This window comes from Rhinoraja longicauda, chromosome 1, assembly GCF_053455715.1.
Source record: "Rhinoraja longicauda isolate Sanriku21f chromosome 1, sRhiLon1.1, whole genome shotgun sequence".
Classification (NCBI taxonomy): domain Eukaryota; kingdom Metazoa; phylum Chordata; class Chondrichthyes; order Rajiformes; family Arhynchobatidae; genus Rhinoraja; species Rhinoraja longicauda.
In genome coordinates this window covers 127523267-127547641 of record NC_135953.1, presented here as the reverse complement: position 1 = coordinate 127547641, position 24375 = coordinate 127523267, and the positions used below count along the sequence as shown (strand labels likewise).

Below are 24375 nucleotides of genomic sequence, written 5' to 3'. Positions count from 1 at the left end.
TTAAATTCGATGAATAACACAAATGAATTGCTATCACTCTTCATTCACAGCACAGATATTAGCATTTGAAATAATGAAAATAGTTTGAAATATTTATACCCCAAAAGTTAATGCAATATTAGATGATTTTTCATTTTTGATTCTATACATTTATTTAGTCCAGGCTTGAATTCAAATGCTGTGGTGCTCAGTATTATAATTGGACTTCATTTTCAGCTTCCATGACAACAACTCAGATATTTATGTGCATGCAAGATATCTACCCAAAATGGTGAAAAATGACAGAGAGGCAAAATAGCATTTCTTTCCTTCCCTATTATTTAAGGATAAAGTAAAATGAATACCGCATTTGGCGGTAAAATGGCTTAATCTCAATTTGTCCAATGGACATTGAATTGAAATAGTTCAACTCTGAAAAATATTAACAGTTGTAAAGATATAGGATGAAAAGGTGTTATGTCACAGGACAATCTAAGATGGATTCATACCCACTAACCTCAAGTGCATCACAGTAGAATTGTGGTAGAGTGTATGTGAGCCCCCAGCAGATGCATTTTAGACAGTCAGAGTACTTTGCAAATACTTTCCTACTTTTCTTAGTGGTTCAAAGGGCAATAGGAGAAACCATAATTTTAACAACTACACTAGCCTAAATTTATATTCAAAGAGGTGAAATGGAACTTACAGGGTCACCTAATTTGCTGATTTGCCACTTGCATCAATCCAAAAAGTGATTGATTCAGGACAATGAAATCATTGGACAAAGCTATTGTGGCAGGGAACATATTAACTCTGCTATAAGAAAATAACTGCAGATGCTGGTACAAATCGATTTATTCACAAAATGCTGGAGTAACTCAGCAGGTCAGGCAGCATCTCCCGAGATGCTGCCTGACCTGCTGAGTTACTCCAGCTTTTTGTGAATAAATTAATATTAACTCTGCTGTTCATCTGTGATCCCAAGGTTGCTTTGCTCTATATTTCCAATCTGTTCATGACTTTGGTTGTGTCAGCTGGAGCAGGAGATGGAACACTGCATCCAAGGTTTGAGAGAATGCAATGAACATAATATTCTCAGAGGATTATTAATTTCTATATGAAATATGGTTCACTGGAATCTAATTTTCTGTACATTTCTAATGTATTTTAAATACTCATTTAAGACAAATCAATCCCTAAATAGAATATGAAGACTTCAAGCAGAATGCTTCAACTTCCATCTTTCCAGATTACAAATGCATCCTCAGCCAAATAAATTGAATTACCTTAAGCTTCTAAACATTATGCAAAAAGGATCCATGAAACCATTTCCAACCAAAATTACCACTGTAGAAATTAATAATATGGGACCATATGCAAGTGTAAATCATTCTCTTTTTGCTCTAAGTCACAGGGAAAGTTTATGCAATTTAATACTATCAATCAATCAATCAATCAATCGCCGTTAAATTATTACTTTCTTATACACTAGAATTATTTCTTTCTTATACACAAAAATTACCAGCAAGCGATAAATGGTATTTCAAGTCTCAGCCATCAAACAAATTCAAATAAAACCAGAAATGTGACACCACAAAAAACAGTACTCACCCACAGTAGACATTCCTCTCCAAACTTTAGATTTAGAATGGGTCGGTGCTGAAAAGGCTATGAAAATGGGCAGCCCATTCAGCTGACAATTTATGCAGAATTAAAGTAGGACTGCTAATATGCCTTGTGTATTCTCTGGGGGTTATGCAAAATAAATTCAATGGTCCTTGGTTTTAAGCAATGTGAACAGTACAAAACAGAAAACTGGAATATTGTGAAATATGTTACAGTGCGCTTCATAATTCCATTTATGGACTAGATATGCAGATTCCGTTACAAAGTAGAACAGCTCACCATAGGATCCAATCTAATTGAGCAGTATGAATTTTGAAATCCAGCAAATTTATAAACATTGAAAATTAAATGTTAAAATAACCAATGAGCAAACTGAATTATCTATATAGTACCTCAGTCTGGAGCTGTGTATCCACTGCCACTTGACTCTGAGTAAATGTTTCATACTGTCTACTGCGAAGGATTTGAACTTCATCTTCATTGATTGGTCTGCAAAATTGGAACCGCAAAGACTGTGGCAACTGACAGATATCAGAAACATTATGGTTGTTAGGACAAACACAACATAATAAGAGAAAGTGCTTGTGACAATGCTTTTAATATGTTTTGTGGGGCATGAAGACCTTGACCATAAACTCGACAACCCTCACTAACCCATCATCTTTCACTTGTTCCCCACGACAGGTTTTTAATGCTGGTTTACTGAAATTATTCATCTAAAGCAACACACCTCTCAGTGGCTAGCTTGACAATGTCACAGTAAGCACGATCTTTGTAGGCAGCTGCTGCCAAGTTTTATCTCATCATTCAGGGCAAAAACCACCATATTTATTTTAACTAAGTTCCCCACACAGATTTACGGCGGATTATTTGACTGAATACTGGCACGACACACAGAACCCACTAAATGCACGGTAAACTCCTTACCTCTGATTGGACCCTGGACTTTCAGTCTGTAAAAATAACATTTAAGAAAACAATGTTATTTTTAAAATAAATTATTAACCATTAAGCCTGTAGCACTAACACTACGATTTTATTCCATTTCAGTGGCAGCCATCTTGGTTAAAACTAAAAATGTAAGAAAACATTTTCATTTATACATATTTTATATAAACGAAAGATAAAAATGTTTATTATTTAATAGCCTAAATGTAGACTGGCTAAACCAACATGCTCTCTCTCCACTTATCACTGCAACAATAAACTCCTCCCTGTCCACTGGAATCGTCCCGCCATCCCTCAAAATCGCTGCTGTCACCCCCATTCTGAAAAAACCTGGTCTAACCCCTGACACCCCAAACAACTTCAGACCAATCTCCAACCTACCCTTTCAGTCCAAAGTTTTGGAACGTGCTGTAGCTTCCCAACTCAAATACCACCTCTCTACCAATAACCTGTATGAAACTTTCCAATCCGGATTCCGCTCAAACCACTGTACTGAAACTGCGCTCCTCAAAATCACAAACGACATTCTCCTCTCCTCCGACGCTGGCAACCTCAACATCCTCATCCTACTTGACCTCAGCGCCGCCTTTGACACCATAAATCACTCCATTCTCCTCACCCGACTTGAAACCTCCCTTAACATCACCGGCACAGCCCTATCCTGGTTCAAATCTTACCTCTCTGACAGACACCAGTTCATCTCCATTAACAACTGTAAATCCCCCACCGCTCCCCTCCCCCAAGGTGTCCCCCAAGGCTCAGTCCTTGGCCCCCTCCTCTTCATCCTCTACCTGTTCCCCCTTGGTCAATTAATCCGCCGTCATGGTCTCAACTTCCACTGCTTCGCCGATGATATCCAGCTCCTCATCTCCACCAAGTCAATCTCCCCCACCACACACTCTACACTGACAAACTGCATCACTGAAATAAAATCTTGGCTTCAATCAAACTTCCTCAAATTCAATTGCAACAAATCTGAAATCATCATCATTGGTCCAAAAACGCTCACCAAATCCACCCAAAACTTCATCCTCAACATTGATGGTCTCCCAGTATCCACCTCACCTCACATCCGGAATCTTGGAATCATCTTTGATCAAACCCTCTCCTTCGACAAACACATCAAACACATCACAAAGACAGCCTTCTTCCACCTCAAAAACATTGCCCGTCTCTGTCCATCCCTCTCCTCCACAGCTGCAGAAACCCTCATCCACGCCTTCATCACCTCCCGTCTGGACTACTGCAACAGCCTCCTCTATGGCGCACCCTCAAAAATCATCAATAAACTTCAATACATTCAAAACTCCGCTGCCCGTCTACTCACACACACCTCGATCCGTGACCATATCACCCCCGTCCTTCATAAACTCCACTGGCTCCCCATCCCCACAGAGAATCCAATACAAAATCCTCCTCATAACCTACAAAGCCCTCCATAACCTGGCCCCATCCTACCTGACAGACCTCCTCCACAGGCACACTCCCACCTGCACCCTCCGCTCTGCCGCTGCCAATCTCCTATCCCCCCACATCCGGACCAAACTCAGATCCTGGGGGGACAGGGGTTTCTCCATCGCTGCTCCCACCCTATGGAACTCACTACCCCAAACCGTTAGAGACTCCTCCACACTCACCACATTCAAAACATCGCTGAAGTCTCACCTGTTCAGTACTGCCTTCAATCACTGAAGGTCACCTCACCTTCTGTCTCCTTTCTCTGTTCATTTATTTATTTACTTATTTATCTATTTATTCATTTCCCTATGTTCTCAAAATCTCTGTAAAGCGTCTTTGAGTATAAGAAAAGCGCTATATAAATAAAATGCATTATTGTGGCGGCTCCCAAGGGTCGGGCCATACTACTACCGACCCCTCGGCACGGGAATGGACCAGTCCCGGGAGGCGGTCCTGGACTCAGGTATATAAGGACAAGGTTTGGGCGCCAAGCCATTCCGGCAGACTAGACCCGTCTGAGACCCACGATACAATAAAATATACCTTCCCGAAATACCTGGCTCCTTGCCTTTATCGACGCGCTACATTGGTGACCCCGACGGTCCATTCATTAGGATGGACAGAAAAGCAGAATCCGACCGCCCGTCCGGCTCGCAGGCCGACCAGCCCCCAGCTGTCGACGCGGTAGGAATCAAGCTCCCGACCTTCTGGACCACCCGGGCTCGCATTTGGTTTTACCAAGCGGAGGCCCAGTTCCAGCTGCAGGGCATCACAGTGGATAACACCCAGTTTTTCCACCTGGTGGGAGCCCTTGACCAGGACACGGCCGAAGAGGTAACGGAGTTCCTCCAGGACCCACCGGCCCACGATAAATATAAAGCCCTTAAGGAGCTGCTGCTCCAAACCTACGGGCTAACCCGAATGGAGCGGGCCGAAACGCTCCTCCACATGCCAGGCCTCGGTGACCGGCGCCCATCTAGCCTCCTGAAGGAGATGGTCGCGTTACTCGACGGGCACAGAGTATACGTACCTGCACCTGCTGCCGGCCGACATTCGCCTGCAGCTCACAGACGCCTCCTTTGAAGACACCCGGGCCCTCGGCAGGCGCGCGGACGCGCTGTGGGCGGCGCGCCGTGATGACGTCAGTGCGCTAAACGTCACTCGACAAGCGCCCGATTTTCTCCGGTCGGGCGGGGAGCTGTGGAAGGAGTGACAGCTACGTCCCGGAGGCCTGCGAGATCGCCCCCGGTGGCCATTGCGTGTCGTGCACCTGCAGTCCCACATCAGCAGGCTCCAGCCAGCACCAGCAAGAGGTACTGGTGTTATTACCACCAGCGCTGGGGTGCGGCAGCCCGACAATGCCGCCAGCCGTGCACGTTTCCGGGAAACGCCGGGGCCGGCTACCAATAGTACCTGCGGTGGCCGGCCAGATTCACCGCCTCTTCGCCTGGGATCGGCAGTCCGGGAGCCGTTTCCTCGTGGATACCGGGGCGGAGCTGAGCGTCCTGCCCCCTTCGCCGCTGGACATTCGTTCTGGGAAGCGGGGGCCCATCCTCACCGCGGCAAATGGGAGCATTATTCAGACATATGGCGTCCGCACGGTCCACATCGTTTTCGGCGCCAGTCATTTTACGTGGCTGTTTATGATCGCCGACGTCTCCCAGCCGTTGCTCGGGGCCGACTTTCTGCGGGCTCATTCTCTCCTCGTGGACGTCAGGCAGCAGCGCTTGGTCCACTCCGCCACGATGGAGCCCATCGCGTTGTGGCTGAATGACCCCATTATACGCCCGCTGTCGTCCGTGGACTCCCATTTCGCTCGGGTGCTGGCGGACTTTCCGGATATTATGGCCCCGCAATTCCGGTCGTCGACCCCCAAGCATGGGGTGTACCATTATATCACAACTACCGGCCCACCCCTCCACGCACGAGCACGCCGACTCCCGCCTGAGAAACTACGCCTGGCACGACAGGAGTTCCGCACGATGGAGTCCTTGGGGATCGTCCGCCCTTCCAACAGCACATGGGCATCTCCACTCCACATGGTCCCCAAGGCAAACGGGGGCTGGAGGCCTTGCGGGGATTATCGGCGGCTGAACGTCGCTACCGCCGAGGACCGATACCCCGTGCCCCACATCCAGGACTTCAACGCCCATTTGGCTGGGGCCACGATATTTTCAAAGGTGGATCTGGTGCGAGGTTACAACCAGATCCCGGTCCACCCGGAGGATGTACCCAAGACGGCAATCATCACGCCGTTCGGACTCTACGAGTTCGTACGGATGCCGTTCGGCCTCAAGAACGCCGCGCAGTCATTTCAGCGGTTAATGAACGGCGTGTGTCGCGGGCTGGATTTCCCATTTGTCTACCTTGACGACATGTTGGTAGCCAGCTGCTCGCGGCAGGAGCACTGTGCCCACCTCCGGCAGCTTTTCCAGCGGCTCAGCGAACACGGGTTGGCCATAAACCTCGCCAAGTGCCGCTTTGGCGTGGCCACAATCGACTTTCTCGGCCACCGTGTGTCCTCGCAAGAAGCGGTTCCCCTGCCGGACAAAGTAGACGCCATCCGCCGGTTTCCCCGTCCGTCCTCGGTGCGTGGCCTGCAGGAGTTCGTCGGCATGGTGGCATTTTATCACCGGTTCCTGCCATCCGCGGCCCACATCATGCGGCCGCTATACGAGCTGCTGGCGGGCAAGCGTAAGACCGTCGTGTGGACCGACGAGGCCGTAACAGCCTTTGACGGCGCGAAGGAGGCCCTGGCTCGGGCTGTGCTGCTTGTTCACCCACGGGAGGATGCCCCGACAGCCCTTACGGTGGACGCCTCAGAGTTGGCGGTTGGTGCCGTACTGGAGCAACTCACGGACGGGGGTTGGCGCCCCCTGGCCTTCTTCAGCCGGCACCTCGACAACGCCCAGAAGAAGTACAGCGCTTTCGACCGCGAGCTCCTCGCCCTGTACCTGGCCGTTCGTCACTTCCGCTATTTTCTGGAGGGCCGCCCGTTCACCGCTTACACGGACCACAAGCCGCTCACTTTCGCCCTGGCAAAGGTCTCCGACCCATGGTCCGCCCGACAGCAGCGCCAGCTGGCCTACATATCAGAATTCACCACCTCCATCCGCTTTATCGAGGGGAAGGAAAACCGGGTGGCCGACGCATTGTCTCGCCCCGCCATCAATGCCGTGTTAGAAGTGGCACCCGGCATTGATTATTCTGCCCTGGCGGAGGCCCAACTAACGGACGGGGAGATGCCCGCCTACCGGACTGCCATCTCTGGCCTCCGCCTTGAGGATGTTCCCCTCGGCCCAGGAGCGACGACGATACTTTGCGATGTGTCGGCAGGTCAGCCGCGCCCCATCGTCCCGGCCGCGTGGCGCAGGAGGGTGTTCGACGTGGTCCACGGGCTGGCTCACCCATCCATCCGGGCAACGATCTCATTGGTAGCTGCGCGGTTCATGTGGCATGGTCTGCGCAAGCAGGTTGGCCAATGGGCCCGCACCTGCATTCCGTGCCAGACGTCAAAAATTCAACGCCACGTCCGGGCGCCACTCCAAGGGATCGGTCTACCCTGCCGCCGTTTCGACCACCTGCACGTGGACATTGTGGGCCCGCTCCCGCCGTCCCGGGGCATCACCCACCTCTTCACGGTGGTGGACCGCTTCACGCGGTGGCCGGAGGCCATACCACTGGCTGATACGTCTACAGCCACATGCGCTCGTGCGTTGGCCGCGCACTGGATTGCTCCCTTTGGTGTGCCGGTGGTCATCTCATCGGACCGGGGGCCACAGTTCACCTCCGAGCTGTGGTCGGCCATGGCCCACCTGTTGGGCGTGCGGCTGCAGCACACCACGGCCTATCACCCGCAGGCAAACGGCTTGGTGGAGAGGTTCCACCGGCAGCTGAAGGCAGCGCTGAAGGCGCGACTCGCCGGCCCCGACTGGATGGACGAGCTACCATGGGTTTTGCTGGGCATCCGGACTGCCCCCAAGGAAGACCTGGCTTCATCCTCAGCGGAGCTCGTCTACGGGTCTCCGCTCACGGTGCCCGGGGAGTTCGTGCCCTCGTTGCCGGGGCGAGAGGAACCGCCCTCATCCACCCTACATCGCCTCCGAGAGCGAGTTGGCAAGCTCGCACCCGTGCCGACGTCCCGCCATGGGACATTCCGCCCTTACGTGCCATCGGCCCTCCGGGACTGCGCCTTTGTGTTCCTGCGCCGTGACGCCCACCAGGCGCCACTCCAGAGGCCGTATGAAGGCCCGACAGACAACCTTTGTTTTGGACATGGGGGGCCGGCCGGAGGCCGTGTCAATTGACCGCCTGAAGCCGGCCCACTTAGACATCGACCAACCGGTGCGGGTGGCCCAGCCTCGGCCACGAGGTCGCCCCCCTTTGCGGGTCCCACCGCCTGTCCCTCCAACTGTGCCTCCGCCGGCCCCTCTGACGACCGATTACCGTACGCGGTCCGGTCGGGTTGTGCGACCACCAGTGCGTTTCGTGCCTCCGGATCTGGGGGGGGGGGGTACTGTGGCGGCTCCCAAGGGTCGGGCCATACTACTACCGACCCCTCGGCACGGGAATGGACCAGTCCCGGGAGGCGGTCCTGGACTCAGGTATATAAGGACAAGGTTTGGGCGCCAAGCCATTCCGGCAGACTAGACCCGTCTGAGACCCACGATACAATAAAATATACCTTCCCGAAATACCTGGCTCCTTGCCTTTATCGACGCGCTACATTATTATTATTATTATTATTATAATAACCATCTATGTGTAGGAAGGTTTAAATCTCCAGAGATGCTGCCTGTCCCACTGAGTCACTCCAGCATTGGGTCTATCTTCTAATAACCATCTATCACATTTATGCAGGAAGATTTTTGGAATACATATTTTTTTACACTTTATATTGTAAAAAATGTCACACTTGGAACATCTATGTGCTATTGAAAACATACATTTGAAGAATTCAACAGTGCTGGCGACTGTTATAAAGATCCCACTGTTTGGTCACCAATGACCACGAGAGGAAACCAAAATTACTAACTTATACAATAACATTTTACTACTCTGCTAATCGGTTGTTATTTTGATATTCGTGATACAAAAATAGTTACCAACTATCAGACCTTATTATGTGTTGGAAAATAACTACAGATGCTGGTACAAATCGAAGGTATCACAAAATGTTGGAGTAAATCAGCAGGTCAGGCAGCATCTCAGACACAAAATGCTGGAGATGCTGCCTGACCCGCTGAGTTACTCCAGCATTTGGAGACCTTATTATGTCATGCATATAAATAAATCTAATTTATAACCAGGGCAGTGAGCGTGTCCTAGTGCATCAGTCAATGAAAGGAAGCATGCAGGTACAGCAGGCAGTGAAGAAAGCCAATGGAATGTTGGCCTTCATAACAAGAGGAGTTGAGTATAGAAGCAAAGAGGTCCTTCTGCAGTTGTATAGGGCCCTAGTGAGACCGCACCTGGAGTACTGTGTGCAGTTTTGGTCTCCAAATTTGAGGAAGAATATTCTTGCTATTGAGGGCGTGCAGCTTAGGTTTACTAGGTTAATTCCCGGAATGGCGGGACTGTTATATGTTGAAAGACTGGAGCGGCTAGGCTTGTATACACTTGAATTTAGAAGGATAAGAGGGGATCTTATCGAAACATATAAGATTATTAAGGGGTTGGACACGTTAGAGGCAGGAAACATGTTCCCAATGTTGGGGGAGTCCAGAACCAGGGGCCACAGTTTAAGAATAAGGGGTAGGCCATTTTGAACGGAGATGAGGAAAAACTTTTTCAGTCAGAGTTGTAAATCTGCCTCAGAAGGCAGCGGAGGCCAATCTCTTTGAATGCATTCAAGAGAGATCTAGATAGAGCTCTTAAGGATAGCAGAGTCAGGGTGTATGGGGAGAAGGCAGGAACGGGGTACTGATTGAGAATGATCAGCCATGATCACATTGAATGGTGGTGCTGGCTCGAAGGGCCGAATGGCCTCCTCCTGCACCTATTGTCTATTGTTCAGAATGAGTAAAATACTTCAAAGCACAAAATGCATATTTAGAATTAAAAAATAAAATTTAAACAATCTTCCCATTTGTACTTAAAAGACAACTAGAATTAATGTTTGGAAATATGAATCATCTCCATACAAATTCTTAAATACCGAAAAAAGACAACGTGCTGGAAGAAAGATGAGACTCCATTCTAGGACATCCGAGAGATCCTCGTTCTTTAGTAAACATGGTTTTGCCCCTGCTGTAATATAGTATCCAGCACTTTGTGTCTTTTTCTGTAAACTAGCATTTGTAGTTCCTTCTTTCTACACCTCCCAAATATCAAAATTGGGCACAAAGACAATAGAATCTCTTTTGTCATTTCACAGGTTGAGATGTTTTGTCTGGCTTCAATTGTTGCATAAGATAATCAATGGCAATCTCATGTCTATTAAGAACCCAATAGTGAAACTTATTTACTGATGGCCATACATGCACTCTGGCAGATTCAAGAGAGACGATGTAAACATACCTCATCACTCTCCACCAAATTCTCAAACTGCAAGAAAACAAAGTGGCTATTAATTTTTAAATAATGTCATGTACCATAAGATGATGCATTTACTGATATACGCCACCCAATAGAAAAAAAGGACATAGTGCAACAACAAAAAAATAAGCTTAGAATCTCTGCCAAGGAAAAGCCCTATCAGTTTTTGTGAAAAGTGCAGAGATTTTGTTTTTGCAGCTAACATTCCTTACTGAACTTGAGTCTCAACATTCATGGCGATAATGAATTTTACAAGATAGAAAGATTCAATACAGTACAGATATTACCAGTATGACACAACACATTGTCCCATAACCACACCCTTAACAAAATGGAGTTACCTATCATTGGGCTGCTAATCTGTTGCATCCGATTCAATACAAGTATTTCTCAACTGTGACCTCCAGTGAAGAAACCAAGTATTTCAGGCTTGACAGCAATTTCCAAGACTTTCTACAAAGCAGGAATGTGAACAGCCACTGCTTCAACAATTAGATGCATATTTCTGAAGATCTGCCCTGGACTCAGCACATTGATGCAATCATAAAGAAAGCTAATCAACGCCTCTACTTCCTTAGAAGATTGAGGAGATTCAGTAGGTCGGCAAATATTTTAATGAACTTCTACAGATGTAGGGTAGAGAGCATATTGACTGGTTGCATCATGGCCCGGAGCTTGAACATCCAAGAACGAAGGAGATCATAAAAAACATTGAACGCTGTCCAATCTATCATGGGTACTGACCTCTCTACCATCAAAGGGATTAGATATAAAGTATAGGAGTCTGAAAACCAATGTCCAGGTTCAGTAATAGCTTATTCCCAATAATCGTCAGGCTCTGGAACACTACAATCTCCAACTAATCTCTGAACTATGAGCTGTCTTGGTTGCACCAGGAACTTTGGGCTTTGTTTTATTTTTTTGTACTATATTAGGTTTTTTATTTATTTAACTTTTTTTAATGGTTATTATAGTATCGATTGAGTAATGTGTTTACATTGTGCTGCTACAAGAATTTCATTGTTTCATTTCCGTACATATACCAATAAAACATTCTTGACTCTTCACATTTTAAAGACATTTGGACAGGTACATGGATAGGAACGATTTAGATGATTGTCGGCCAGACACGGGTAAATGGGGATAGCTTGGATGGGGCGTCTTGGTCAGCATGGATGAGTTGGGCTGAAGGGCTTGTTTCTAGCATGCATGACTCTAAATGGGTCAGAAAATATTCTAGACTAAAATCAAAATTATGCACTTTTCACAATTCTGCAGGGATAATTCAGTAACATTTGCTTTAACAAAAATATTTTGTTTTCATTAAGATGGGGTGGGAAACCATAATGTTATAGCACGAGGTAACGATTAGACCATAAACTGGATAGATTCCAAAACCATTCATCCATGGAACTGTACCAATTTTAGTTATGTAGCAGAGAAAACTAGGTGCAGACATGCATTTCACCAATGAATTGAATATTGCAGTTATTTATAATTCAGATATGAATTTCTTGTCTCTACAAATATCATTCACTCCCACAGTAATGCTAATAGTAAAAGAAAGACAAATAATTTTAAATAGTATTAAAGTCATCTGTTACTGCATGCTTGTCAAGAAAGGTGAATGAGATACAATTCAGACGATATTAAATTTCACATACCTCTATAGTAAAGTGCTCTCCAACAGAAGTTGTTCTAAAATACTTTGATCTAGGGAAAAACAAAATTGTTAATTTAAAAAAAAAAAAACTTTTAATATCTAAACAAACAGAATGACAGAAAGCTGATATAAAATGGCAGTTCTTACTCTAAGCTTTCAAGATTACATAATTTACAAAATGTTAAAAATGTAGCAGTGAATCAATTATATTCTGACCGATGTATCCAATTTAGACAATAGACAATAGGTGCAGGAGGCGGCCATTCGGCCCTTCCAGCCAACACCGCCATCTCCAAATTTGAGGAAGGATATTCTTGCTATGGAGGGCGTGCAGCGTAGGTTCACTAGGTTATTTCCCGGAATGGCGGGACTGTCGTATGTTGAAAGGCTGGAGCGATTGGGCTTGTATACACTGGAATTTAGAAGGATGAGGGGGGATCTTATTGAAACATATAAGATAATTAGGGGATTGGACACATTAGAGGCAGATAACATGTTCCCAATGTTGGGGGAGTCCAGAACAAGGGGCCACAGTTTGAGAATAAGGGGTAGGCCATTTAGAACGGAGATGAGGAAGAACTTTTTCAGTCAGAGGGTGGTGAAGGTGTGGAATTCTCTGCCTCAGAAGGCAGTGGAGGCCAGTTCGTTGGATGCTTTCAAGAGAGAGCTGGATAGAGCTCTTAAGGATAGCGGAGTGAGGGGGTATGGGGAGAAGGCAGGAACGGGGTACTGATTGAGAGTGATCAGCCATGATCGCATTGAATGGCGGTGCTGGCTCGAAGGGCTGAATGGCCTACTCCTGCACCTATTGTCTATTGTCTATTGTCAATGTGATCATGGCTGATCATTCTCAATCAGTACCCCGTTCCTGCCTTCTCCCCATACCCCCTGACTCCGCTATCCTTAAGAACTCTATCCAGCTCTCTCTTGAATGCATTCAGAGAATTGGCCCCCACTGCCTTCTGAGGCAGAGAATTCCAGATTCACAACTCTCTGACTGAAAAAGTTTTTCCTCATCTCAGTTCTAAATGGCCTACCCCTTATTCTTATACTGTGGCCCCTTGTTCTGGACTCCCCAACATTGGGAACATGTTTCCTGCCTCTAACGTGTCCAACCCCTTAATAATCCTATACGTTTCTTTAAGATCTCCTCTCATCCATCTAAATTCCAGTGTATACAAGCCTAGTCGTTCCAGTCTTTCAACATATGATAGTCCCGCCATTCCGGGAATTAACCTAGTAAACCTACGCTGCACGCCCTCAATAGCAAGAATATCCTTCCTCAAATTTGGAGACCAAAACTGCACACAGTACTCCAGGTGCGGTCTCACTAGGGCCCTGTATAACTGCAGAAGGACCTCTTTGCTCCTATACTCAACTCCTCTTGTTATGAAGGCCAACATTCCATTGGCTTTCTTCACTGCCTGCTGTGTATCAACTATATTCTGACCGATGTATCCAATTTAGCAAATAAATCACAGGAAATGTAATTCCAGTTGTCAAAAACGTCATTACATACTTACCAGTAAATTAAAAAGGGATGATTGGGTAGTAAATATGTTTTAACACTGTTTGCAAGTCCTTTACCACAAATGTTCTTGCATAGCTACCATCAGTCAATAGAAAGGAAACTATCAACATCAAAGCTTGTTTTTACACCTCATCACGTTTTCAGCATCACATGATATTTTACAGCTTTTTAAAAAATCTCTTCACACAAGAGTGATGAGGATCGCCTAGCTAAAAGTTTGGTGAATACAATAGAATTCAGGAAGGAGCTGGAGAAAATGGGAAATGTGCAAAAAAAGGTGCTGATGGAATTCAGCAGATCAGACAGCATCTGTGGAGGAAATGCAGTGTTTTAGGCTGTGACCCTTCTTCAGGCTGATGCAACTTGGGAAGAAACCTGCGGGTGGTGTCCATGAGAACTCGGTACGGTGGCGGCAATGTGGCGTAGCAGTGGAGCTACTGCCCTAGAGCGCCAGAGACCTGGGTTCGATCCTGACTAATGGTGCTGTCTGTATGGAGTTTGTATGTTCTTCCCGTGAACTGCGTGGGTTTTCTCAGAGATCTTTGGTTTCCTCCCACACTCTAAAGATGTACAGGTTTGTTGGTTAATTGGCTTGGTATTAATGTAAAATTGCCACTAGTGTATGTAGTGTAGTGTTAATGTGTGGGGATCGCTGGCCTGCGCGGTCTCGGTAGAATAACTTCCTGCTTATAGGGTTTTTGTTTGTGGCACTCTTGGCCCTTTTGTCAATTAGTCTTCATTCCCATTTCCTGGCCTGTCCAACATTGTTAATCAATTTTACCTGCAAACCTTTTCACTGTGCACTGTATTTAAGTGTAAACCACGACAAAAAGCAGGGGTGTACGTCAGGTCCTTCAGGTGCCATCGTTTCTAATTATCAGGTGAAACATGGGTGAGCAAGAGTTGAAAATCATTTTCCAAAGAGTTCAAAGCATTGAAGCTGATTTTTTTTTCCAGATATGCTTGTAGGTCAGTTACTGATGGGCCACAATATCCTTGGTCCTGCAGTGAAACATTAGCTGCCTAAACAGCATCAAGTGAGGGCGGCACAGTAGCGCAGCGGTAGAGTTGCTGCTTTACAGCGATTGCAGCGCCGGAGAATCAGGTTCGATCCTGACTACGGGTGCTGCACTGTAAGGAGTTTGTACGTTCTCCCCGTGACCTGCGTGGGTTTTCTCCGAGATCTTCGGTTTCCTCCCACACTCCAAAGACGTACAGGTATGTAGGTTAAATGGCTGGGTAAATGTGGGAATTGTCCCTAGTGGGTGTAGGACAGTGTTGATGTACGGGGATCGCTGGGCGGCACGGACTTGGAGGGCCGAAAAGGCCTGTTTCCGGCTGTATATATATGATATGATATGATAAGTCCGGTCGAGATCATTCGGGATTCACCAGGATGCCTCCCAAACTTGCGGGCTTGAGTTGTAGGGAGAGACTGGTTAGCAAGGGACTATTTTCTATGGAGTGTGGAAGATTGAGGGGTGACATTTGTGAGGTGCACAAGATCATGAGGGAAACGGATAAAGTGAATGCTCAGTCATTTTACCTAGATAGAAGTCTAAAACTAGAGAACATAGGCAAAGGTTGAAAGGGGAGCAATTTAAGTGGGACACGTGGGGCAACGTTTTCACTCGGAGGTAGTCCATATCTGGGATGAAGATGCTACTGAGGCAGATACAATTACGTCTTCCAAAAGACATTTGGACAGTTATATGGATAGGAAGGGTTTAAGAAGAAGGACTGATGGGACCAGCCCAGAATGGCAGGTTGGCTGACGCAGTCAAGGTGGGGGTGAAGGGCCTTTCTCTATGTTGTTTAGCTTGGACTCCAAGAATGAGTTTATTGTCATGTGCACAAGTATGGTGAGGTACAGACACAATGAGAAACCTTTGCTTGCAGCAGTATCACAGGCACACAAACTCAAATATGCAAAACCAATTATATATAAATTACACTAAATTTTGCAAGACAACCACAAACATTATTTACAGTTTCAAATATTTTGTTGAAAACTCAAAAGATAAACTTGGTGCTCATTAAGTAGTTTGTGGGTTTGTTTCTGTCAAGGCCTGTCTGACATTTGTTAGTCTCAAAGGTAATGCAACAATTATCTCAGGCATGAGTGTTAAGGTGCAGTGTGTGATGGCGATGAAGGCACTGTACACCAAGCAGCTCTACTCAACTGAGCTGCCTGGCAAATATTTATGCACAGTGATTATTCAAGTGCCCTGTGTTATTTAGTTAAAAAAAAAATTAGAATGCCTGTGAGGAAAATATGTCAGCTTTGAGGAAAGTATTTATCTACAATAAATTATTCCGTAAACCTAACATGAAAGGTTTCAGTAGAGGGTGGGTGTCACCAGAAGCATAGAGCCTACAGAAAGAACACATTTAATTACACCTACATTAAAGGGATGAGTTGGCTCTACTTTAAAAGGCAGTTTAGTGGCCTTCACACATCAAAAATATTGGCCATATCTACTAGCCTAATATGCATCCAAAGAAGTCTGCAATAAATATTTAAAGAGTGACTGTGAATTGAAAGAAACTAAGAAAGAGCTGACACATTAGTGAGGTTTAATTATCAGTTTCCTTCTCTAAACCTCTGCAGACTGGCTGTCAAGGTCTGTAAGAAAATAACTACAGATGCAGCGACCCGAAACATCACCCATTCCTTCTCTCCTGAGATGCTGCCTGACCTGCTGAATTACTTTAGCATTTTGTGAATAAATACCTTCAGCTGTCAAGGTCTGCATTGCAACACACTAAAATAACATGAGTTTTGTACACTCAAGCTTTTTTTGTCATCGGCCAAACACAGGTAGGTGGGACTAGTGTAGACGGGACATGTTGGCCGGTGTGGGCAAGTTAGGCTGAAGGGCCTGTTTCCACACTGCAAGACTATAACTCTAGACTAGGGGCAGATGAGCTGGTCAGTCAGCTGAAAATACCCAGTGCAATATCAACAAAAGATTGACCATTGGGATGGCCATGTGTATCTGGTATTAAATTTGTAATAGAGATACACAAGTTATATCAGAAATTTCATTAAAATCTCTCAACTCAAATTGATCGTCACAAAATAATAAATCCTAGCATGGCAATAAGTTATAATCTCCCTGGGCCACATTTGGGTTTAGTATAAACACTAATCAGCGGACACTAATAAACAGTTTATGGTTGTAATAGATCTTAATTTTTGGAATCTTTGAAACAGATGACCAGTTCCATTTTAATTTTCCTCATCCAAGTTCTGAGTAGATTAAAGCAATGCCATAGCAACGTGCCAACTGGTATGCAAAGGGCTCTACGATAATTCTGTATATCGACTTCCAGAAGGTAGAGACAGGAAAATGCAGATGCTGGAATCTTGAGCAAAACACATTACTAGACTAACTCAACAGGCCAGACAGCATCTGTGGAGGGACTGGACAGACGATGTTTTGGGTCGGACCCTTCTTCAGACCACCAAATTCCTCTTGACTTTCAGATGATGTTTGATTAACTATCACTTATTAGGCATGCAGGCAAAAATGAAGCTTATGAATAAGAGACAGTAACGGAAAGGATATAAAAAGTTAACCGAGAGAAAGAATGCACAAACATAAAACATTGCCAATGCCTCTTTTTCAGATGGAAATAGGCAAAGGGGTCATTAAGAGTCAAAACTGTATCCATTACTGATTTTCATTGCTGTTTTGGGGCCAGGGGAAGTGGGGTGATGGGGGAAGGAAGTTGCAAAGAAACTCAGTGTAGCATCTACAGAATAGCAGGATAAGTGGCCCAAACCGTTGAAGGAAATAGGACCCTGCATGTTATAAAAAAAAGGCAGAGTATAAAAACCATACTAAATCTCTACAATTGACAAACCTGACCCAGCTGGGAATTATAGCCAAAATCTCTGCATCATGTATGATGAGAAACTATTTTCATCAGCTGAATGATTGATAACCAAGGGGATAGATAAAAAGTTATGAGTATTTAATTGTCATAAATGTATTGGCAATCGACTAATAAAATTCTGAAATGCTGCAGTTTAATGGGCCCATTAACAGACACAACGCACAAATAAACATACAATAATCAATGGTACAATAAATTAATCAGAATACCAAGACAAAACCGAACTCTTGTTGTATGACTAAAACAAAGTCCATAGCAGATCATGGTTACCGGGGTAGGGTTATGCACCATTTGAAATAGGATTGTGCACTATTTGTTTCATGTATCTTGTGTTTTATGACTGTTGGCAGATCAAATTCCCTCCTGGGATAAATAAAGTTCTATCGTATCGAAAGTCTAACGGTTGCAGGAAAGAAACTGTTCTTGAACCTGCAGGTCACGGTTCTCAGGTTCCTGTACCTTCTTCCTGATGGTAGCAAGAAGACGAGTGTTGCTGGGCTGATGCGGGTTTTTGATATTAGCAGGGGTTTTTTGAGGCAGAGTTTCCTATAGATCCCTTCAATGGTGGGGAGGTCAATACCTGTGATGGACCGGGCAATATCTATCACTCTCAATAACCTGTTTTATTCCTAAGTGTTCAAATTATCTAACCAGGTGGTGATGCAGCCGGTCAGTACGCCCTTTACCGTACATCTGTCGAAAGCCAATAGAGTATTCGGCAGAATACCAAATGTCCTCAATTTTCTAAGAAAGAAGAGGTAAGTAAGCTTTCTTTGAGATTGTAAGTGTCCTGGGCTCAGAGCAAAACTTCAGAGATATGCACACACAGGAACTTGAAGCTGTTGACGATGTCCACCGTTGTGCCTTCAATAAAGGCCTGTTCACGGATCCCTACTTTTCCCTTCTGAAGTTGACAATCAGTGCCTAGATTTTGCCAATGTCGAGGGGAAGATTGTTGTTCTGGCACTGTTTAATCAAACTATTAATCTCCCTCCTATATTCCAACTCATCATTACCCATTACTTGTCCAACAATAGCTGCAAGGAGACATCACCCACAGTAATCATTGCTGTGGTACCATGGTATGGTTAGGATGGAGGAGACATTTCTTCACTCAGCAGTAAACTGATAGATATTCCCCACAGAAGCCAAGTCATTGACACAGAAGGCATCATGAGGTAGGGACAGAGTAGCAGCACGGCGTTAAGCCAGAGGAACAGCCGCGGTCATATTCAACGGTGGAGTTAGTTCATGTTTCCATGATGAGAAACACCTCAATTTCTTTATAGGACCGTGTGAAAAATTAATTTCAGCACAATCTTGTGAAGTAAAACCGAAATGATCCTGAACAAGTCTGTCTTGAGAACCATAAATTAACAGCAGGATTGGCAAAACTACAATGATATAGCTCATTTGATTCCTGCAACGTGCTATAGGAATAACTAAGCAGGATAATTAGCATTGTGACAAACGTGGTTCTATTGCAAATTACTGAAACTTCAATAGCTCAACACAACTCGGTGAAGTAAAGTCTTTCCAGGTGAGACAAAGGTTCGCCTGCACCTCCTCCAACCTCATCTATGGCATCCGCTGCTCTAGATGTCAACTTATTTACATCGGCGAAACCAAGCGCAGGCTCGGCGATCGCTTCGCTGAACACCTGCGCTCGGTCCGCATTGACCAAACTAATCTCCCAGTGGCCGAGCACTTCAACTCCCCCTCCCATCCCAGTCTGACCTTTCTGTCATGGGCCTCCTCCAGTGCCATAGTGAGGCCCACCAGAAATTGGAGGAACAGCACCTCATATTTCGCCTGGGCAGTTTGCAGCCCAGCGGTATGAACATCGACTTCTCCAACTTTAGATAGTTCCTCTGTCCCTCCCTTCCGCTCCTCCTTCCCAGATCTCCCTCTATCTTCCTGTCTCCACCTATATCCTTCCTTTGTCCCGCCCCCCTGACATCAGTCTGAAGAAGGGTCTCGACCCAAAACGTCACCCATTCCTTCTCTCCCGAGATGCTGCCTGACCTGCTGAGTTACTCCAGCATTTTGTGAATAAATACCTTCAGTGAAGTAAACACTAGTGCTACCATGTTAAATGTTTCCCAGAAAATGTCTACCATCATGGCCATTTAAAATTACATCCAAATACAAATACATCCATCAGTACATGTGCATATTCTTTACCCATGTGTAGAACTGATCTGGGAAGATAAAACTGAAAACTTAGCCGAGGTGGCAATTAGCTGAAACACCAAGTTGAAAGATATAATGAACTGGGTTACTTTAGATTAATTCCTTCACTGCATGCTATAAATACTCTGCCTTAACTTCTCACCCGTCATAACTGTGTTGCCAGCAAATCAGAACACAAGTCACAGCGGGATAGCGTGCTAATTACTTCTCAGATCCATTTTTATTTGGATGAACAAATTGTTTTCTAACTGGTTTGGAAAAATTGGCGAATGTTGCATTAACGTGCAAATCATTCGAAGACATTTTTAATGGTTTGTGAATTGCCACAAAGTGCAGACAATGTGTTCCTTGGCCACTCGCTGCACAGAAACTTCATCTTGCTACTAAACTCAGTGCGTGTCAAAAGGTTGGCACACTTGCACATTAACTCGCAATTAAACTTGCCATGGAAAGACGAGTCTTGTAATCGACTTTTTAAATGGTGTCAAAATTATTAAAGCCTGGTAATTAGGTTCTGTGAGCAAAGTGTGCAAGATAAATCGTGCATTTTTGACTCAGTTTGCAAAATAAAGCCTAAGATTTGAATACCATTATTTTTAAAAAGTGATTTTTAAAATCATTTCTTTGCTACTTTCCCAAAAAGTTAATACAATCTTTTCTCCCAGTATTTTGCTTTGATTTACCAAAATGCTGCTTGGATAAATTTGAATTGTTTTCTCTGGAATGCTGGAGGTTGAGGGGAGACCTGGCAGAACAATAAGCTTTAGGGAAGAGGGGCAAAAAGTTTAAAGGACAGTTTTTTTAGAACAGAGGGAAATGGGTGCCTGGAATGTGTTGCCAGTGGTGGTGGTGGAGGCACATACATAGTGACATTTAGACACAAAAAAGCTTTAGATAGGCACATGGATATGCAGAGAATGGAGGGATAAGACCATGTACAGATGGATGCAATTAGTTTATCTTGGTTTCATATTCAGCACATACATTGTTCCTGTGCTGCACTGTTCTATGTTATACAAATTTACAAACTCAAATTCACCCCCCTTCTCTATTTTTACACTATTTGCCAATCTGCTAATCATACCGTCAAAGCATCAACCATTGGTCCCATATTTAAAGTTCCAAGCCCTTCACTGGTCTCCACGCCATCAGCTAACACTGAGCAAACTGATTGGCACAGCAGGTAGAGCTGCTGCCTCACATTGCCGGAGACCCGGGTTCGATCCTGACTTTGGGAGCCATCTATGTGGAGTTTGCATGTTCTCTCTGAGACCGCACGTTTCCTCCCACATCTCAAAGACGTGGGTTTGTAGGATAATTTGCTTCTGTAAATTGTCGCCAGTGTGTGGGAACTGGATGCAAAAGTGGGATAACGTAGAACGAGTGTGGACAGGTGATCAATGGCTGGCATGGACTCAGTGGGTCAAAGGGCCTATTTCCATGGTGTATCTCCAACCTCAACTAAAAACAAAATGGGGCTGTCGGACACTTTGCAAGGCGCTCTGCCCCAGCAATTCTAAGAATGGCGATGAAAGAATGATAAACTGAGCAATACTTAAAATACACCGTTATACAACATCATACATCTGTTAGTTTTGTGACTTATACAACATGGGGCAGAATACAATTCTCTTTGGATAGACACAAAGTGCGGAGTAGCTCAGCGGGACAGGCAGCATCTCTGGAGAGAAGGAATGGGTGACGTTTCGAGTAGAGTCTGAAGAAGGGTCTCGACCCAAAATGTTACCCATTCCTTCTCACCAACTTCAGGGCTTCCACATTTCAAGATTCATGCGCTAGAATCCTCAACTTGCTATTTACAGCAAGGTGAGTTTAGTTTAGTTTATTGTCATGTGTACCGAGGTACAGTGAAAAGCTTTTGTTGTGTGCTAACCAATGAGCGGAAAACCAATACATGATTACAATGAAGCCATCCACAGTGTACAGATACATAAGGGAATAAGAGATACATAAGGCAAGATAAAGCAGGTAATGTTCGATCAAGGATAGTCCGATGGTCACCAATGAGGTAGATAGTAGTTCAGGACACCTCTCTATAGTTGTGGTAGGATGATTCAATTGCCTGATAACAGCTGGGAAGAAACTGTCCCCAAATCTGGAGGTGTGCGTTTTCACACTTCTATACCTTTTGCCCGATGGAAGAGGGGAGAAGAGAAAGTCGCCAGGATAGGACTTGATTATGCTGCTGGCATTGCCGAGGCAGCGTGAGGTATAAATGGAATCAATGGAAGGGAGGTTGGTTTGTGCTGCCCCGCACAATTCCCTGCAATTACTTGCGGTCTTGGATGGAGCTGTGCTCTTTATGGCGATATTGGTTTGCTGATGTTGTGATTGCTCAGACGATGAGAATCTGTGGCAAGCGGTTCACTTTCTGACACCCAAAGCCTTTCCCTCATCTGGGAAGCACATGTTGGAATGTGATGGAATATTCACCACTTGTTTGGTCACATGTAGCAGCAACAGCAACAAAGGTCATGACAAAGGAACATAATGATATGTCCGTTCCCCCCTAAAAATAAATCACTTGTTCTACTATAATTACCCTGTGTACCATAGAAACATAGACATAGAAATGAAAGAGTTAATGGCTATTAACTTTGCATGATGGGACGCTTGGCCATTGTCTGCAAACCTGTTTGTATGCTTGTGGAGAAATGCCAATTGTTGTAAGTGAAGGAATGCTAATTGCACATAAGGATGTGTTTGGTAGGTGAAATTTACAATCCCTGGAAACCACAGGAATAATAAAATGGTAGAATGAATGAACAGGATGAGCCTGAACTTTGGGTCCTGAATAGCTGATGTTTGCAAAATTGCACCAGGCACGATATGACCATGTGATCCTAAAGCCTATTGGGTGGTACATCCTGTTATCCCTGGGAAAGATGTCCAGGAAAGACGATGGACAATGCTCTCGTTAAGATTAGGATGTGGTTAACTGTTGACTATTTGTGGGAGTGTGAAAACAGGACCTTCTGTGGTATGATAAGGGTCCTTCCCTTCGACTAATGACTTATTGTGTAAAATGGTTTATGACTTTATGGTGACAAGTATATCGTGTTCTAATACAATGTGATTGATTTGAAGGAAATATTGTGTTAAACATTCTTGCTGCAAATTCTGTATAAAAATGCTGTGAAAATGCTGTATCTTTGAGTGGAAGCAAGGGGAGTGCCGAGTATGGTCATACACCCTTAGCACTGGTCCCCCCACTACCGTCTGACGATAATTAAAGCTTTGCTTGGTTCACCTTTAACTGTTTATGTTGTTGTCTGTTTTAAGAAACGAACTTTAACAGAAACATAGAAAATAAGTGCAGGAGTAGGCCATTCGGCCCTTCGACCAGCACCACCATTCGAAATGATCATGGCTGATCATCCAAAATCAGTACCTTGTCCCTGCTTTCTCCCCATATCCCTTGATTCCGTTAGCCCGAAGAGCTATATCTAACTCTTACTTGGAAACATCCAGTGAATTGGCCTCCACTGCCTTCTGTGGCAGAGTATTCCACAGATTCACAACTCTCAGGCTGAAAAAGATTTTCCTCATCTCAGTCCTAAATGTCCTACCCATTATTCTTAAACGGTGACCCCTGGTTCTGGACTCCCCCAACATTGGGAACATTTTTCCTGCATCGAGCCTGTCCAAGGCCTGAATAATTTTATATGTTTCTATAAGATCCCCTCTCATCCATCTAAATTCCAGTGACTATAAGCCCAGCCGATCCATTCTTTCACATGTCAGTCCCGCCATCCCGGGAATTAACCTGGTGAACCTACGCTGCACTCCCTCAATAGCAAGAATGTCCTTCCTCAAATTAGGAGACCAACTATAGGGTGGACTGCAGATACTCACCAAACCTAACCTATCTTGACACCTCCCCAAGCTCACCACCCGGCCAATGTGCAGGGGTGTACCACAAACTGTTACCAGGCAACTGAATCATGCTACCATAACTAGAGTGCAGTCCTGAACTACTATCAACCTCATTGGAAACTCTCTGCAGCCGTGTCCTGACCTGCCGGCCTTTCCCATTGGGTGGTCACGGTGGTAGAGTTGCTGCCTTACAGTGAACGCAGCGCTGGAGACCCAGGTTCAATCCTAACTACGGGTGCTGTCTGTACGGAGTTTGTACGTTCTCCCCGTGGGTTTTCTCTGAGATCTTCGGCTTCCTCAAACACTCCAAAGACGTACAGGCTTGTAGGTTAATTGGCTTGGTAAATGTAAAAATTGTCGCTAGTGGGTGCAGGACAGTTAAAAATTGTCCCTAGTGGGTATAGGATACTTCCAGTATAGTCCCTGGTGGACTCTTCAGAAGTGACGATCACAAGATAAAAGAAACTAAAATAAGAGCAGGTTGTGCTCCAGACCGCACCTGGAGTACTGTGTGCAGTTTTGGTCTCCAAATATGAGGAAGGATATTCTTGCTATTGAGGGCGTGCAGCGTAGGTTCACTAGGTTAATTCCCGGAATGGCGGGACTGTCGTATGTTGAAAGACTGGAGCGACTAGGCTTG

The 24375-nt window shown here is 45.2% G+C and overlaps 1 protein-coding gene across 2 annotated transcripts in view; it reads right to left on the bottom strand.

Moving 5' to 3' along the window:
* The window catches only part of ap1ar (adaptor related protein complex 1 associated regulatory protein), a 54873-nt gene that overhangs the window by 21339 nt on the left and 9159 nt on the right, over positions 1 to 24375 (bottom strand). For both annotated transcript variants that reach the window (XM_078406369.1, XM_078406377.1), the window contains exons 2-5: positions 12213 to 12261; positions 10531 to 10557; positions 2533 to 2558; positions 1998 to 2094 (exon numbers count right to left, since the gene is read on the bottom strand). In XM_078406369.1, coding sequence (XP_078262495.1) covers positions 1998 to 2094; positions 2533 to 2558; positions 10531 to 10557; positions 12213 to 12261 — 199 coding nt within the window. The remainder of the gene's footprint in view (positions 1 to 1997; positions 2095 to 2532; positions 2559 to 10530; positions 10558 to 12212; positions 12262 to 24375) is intronic.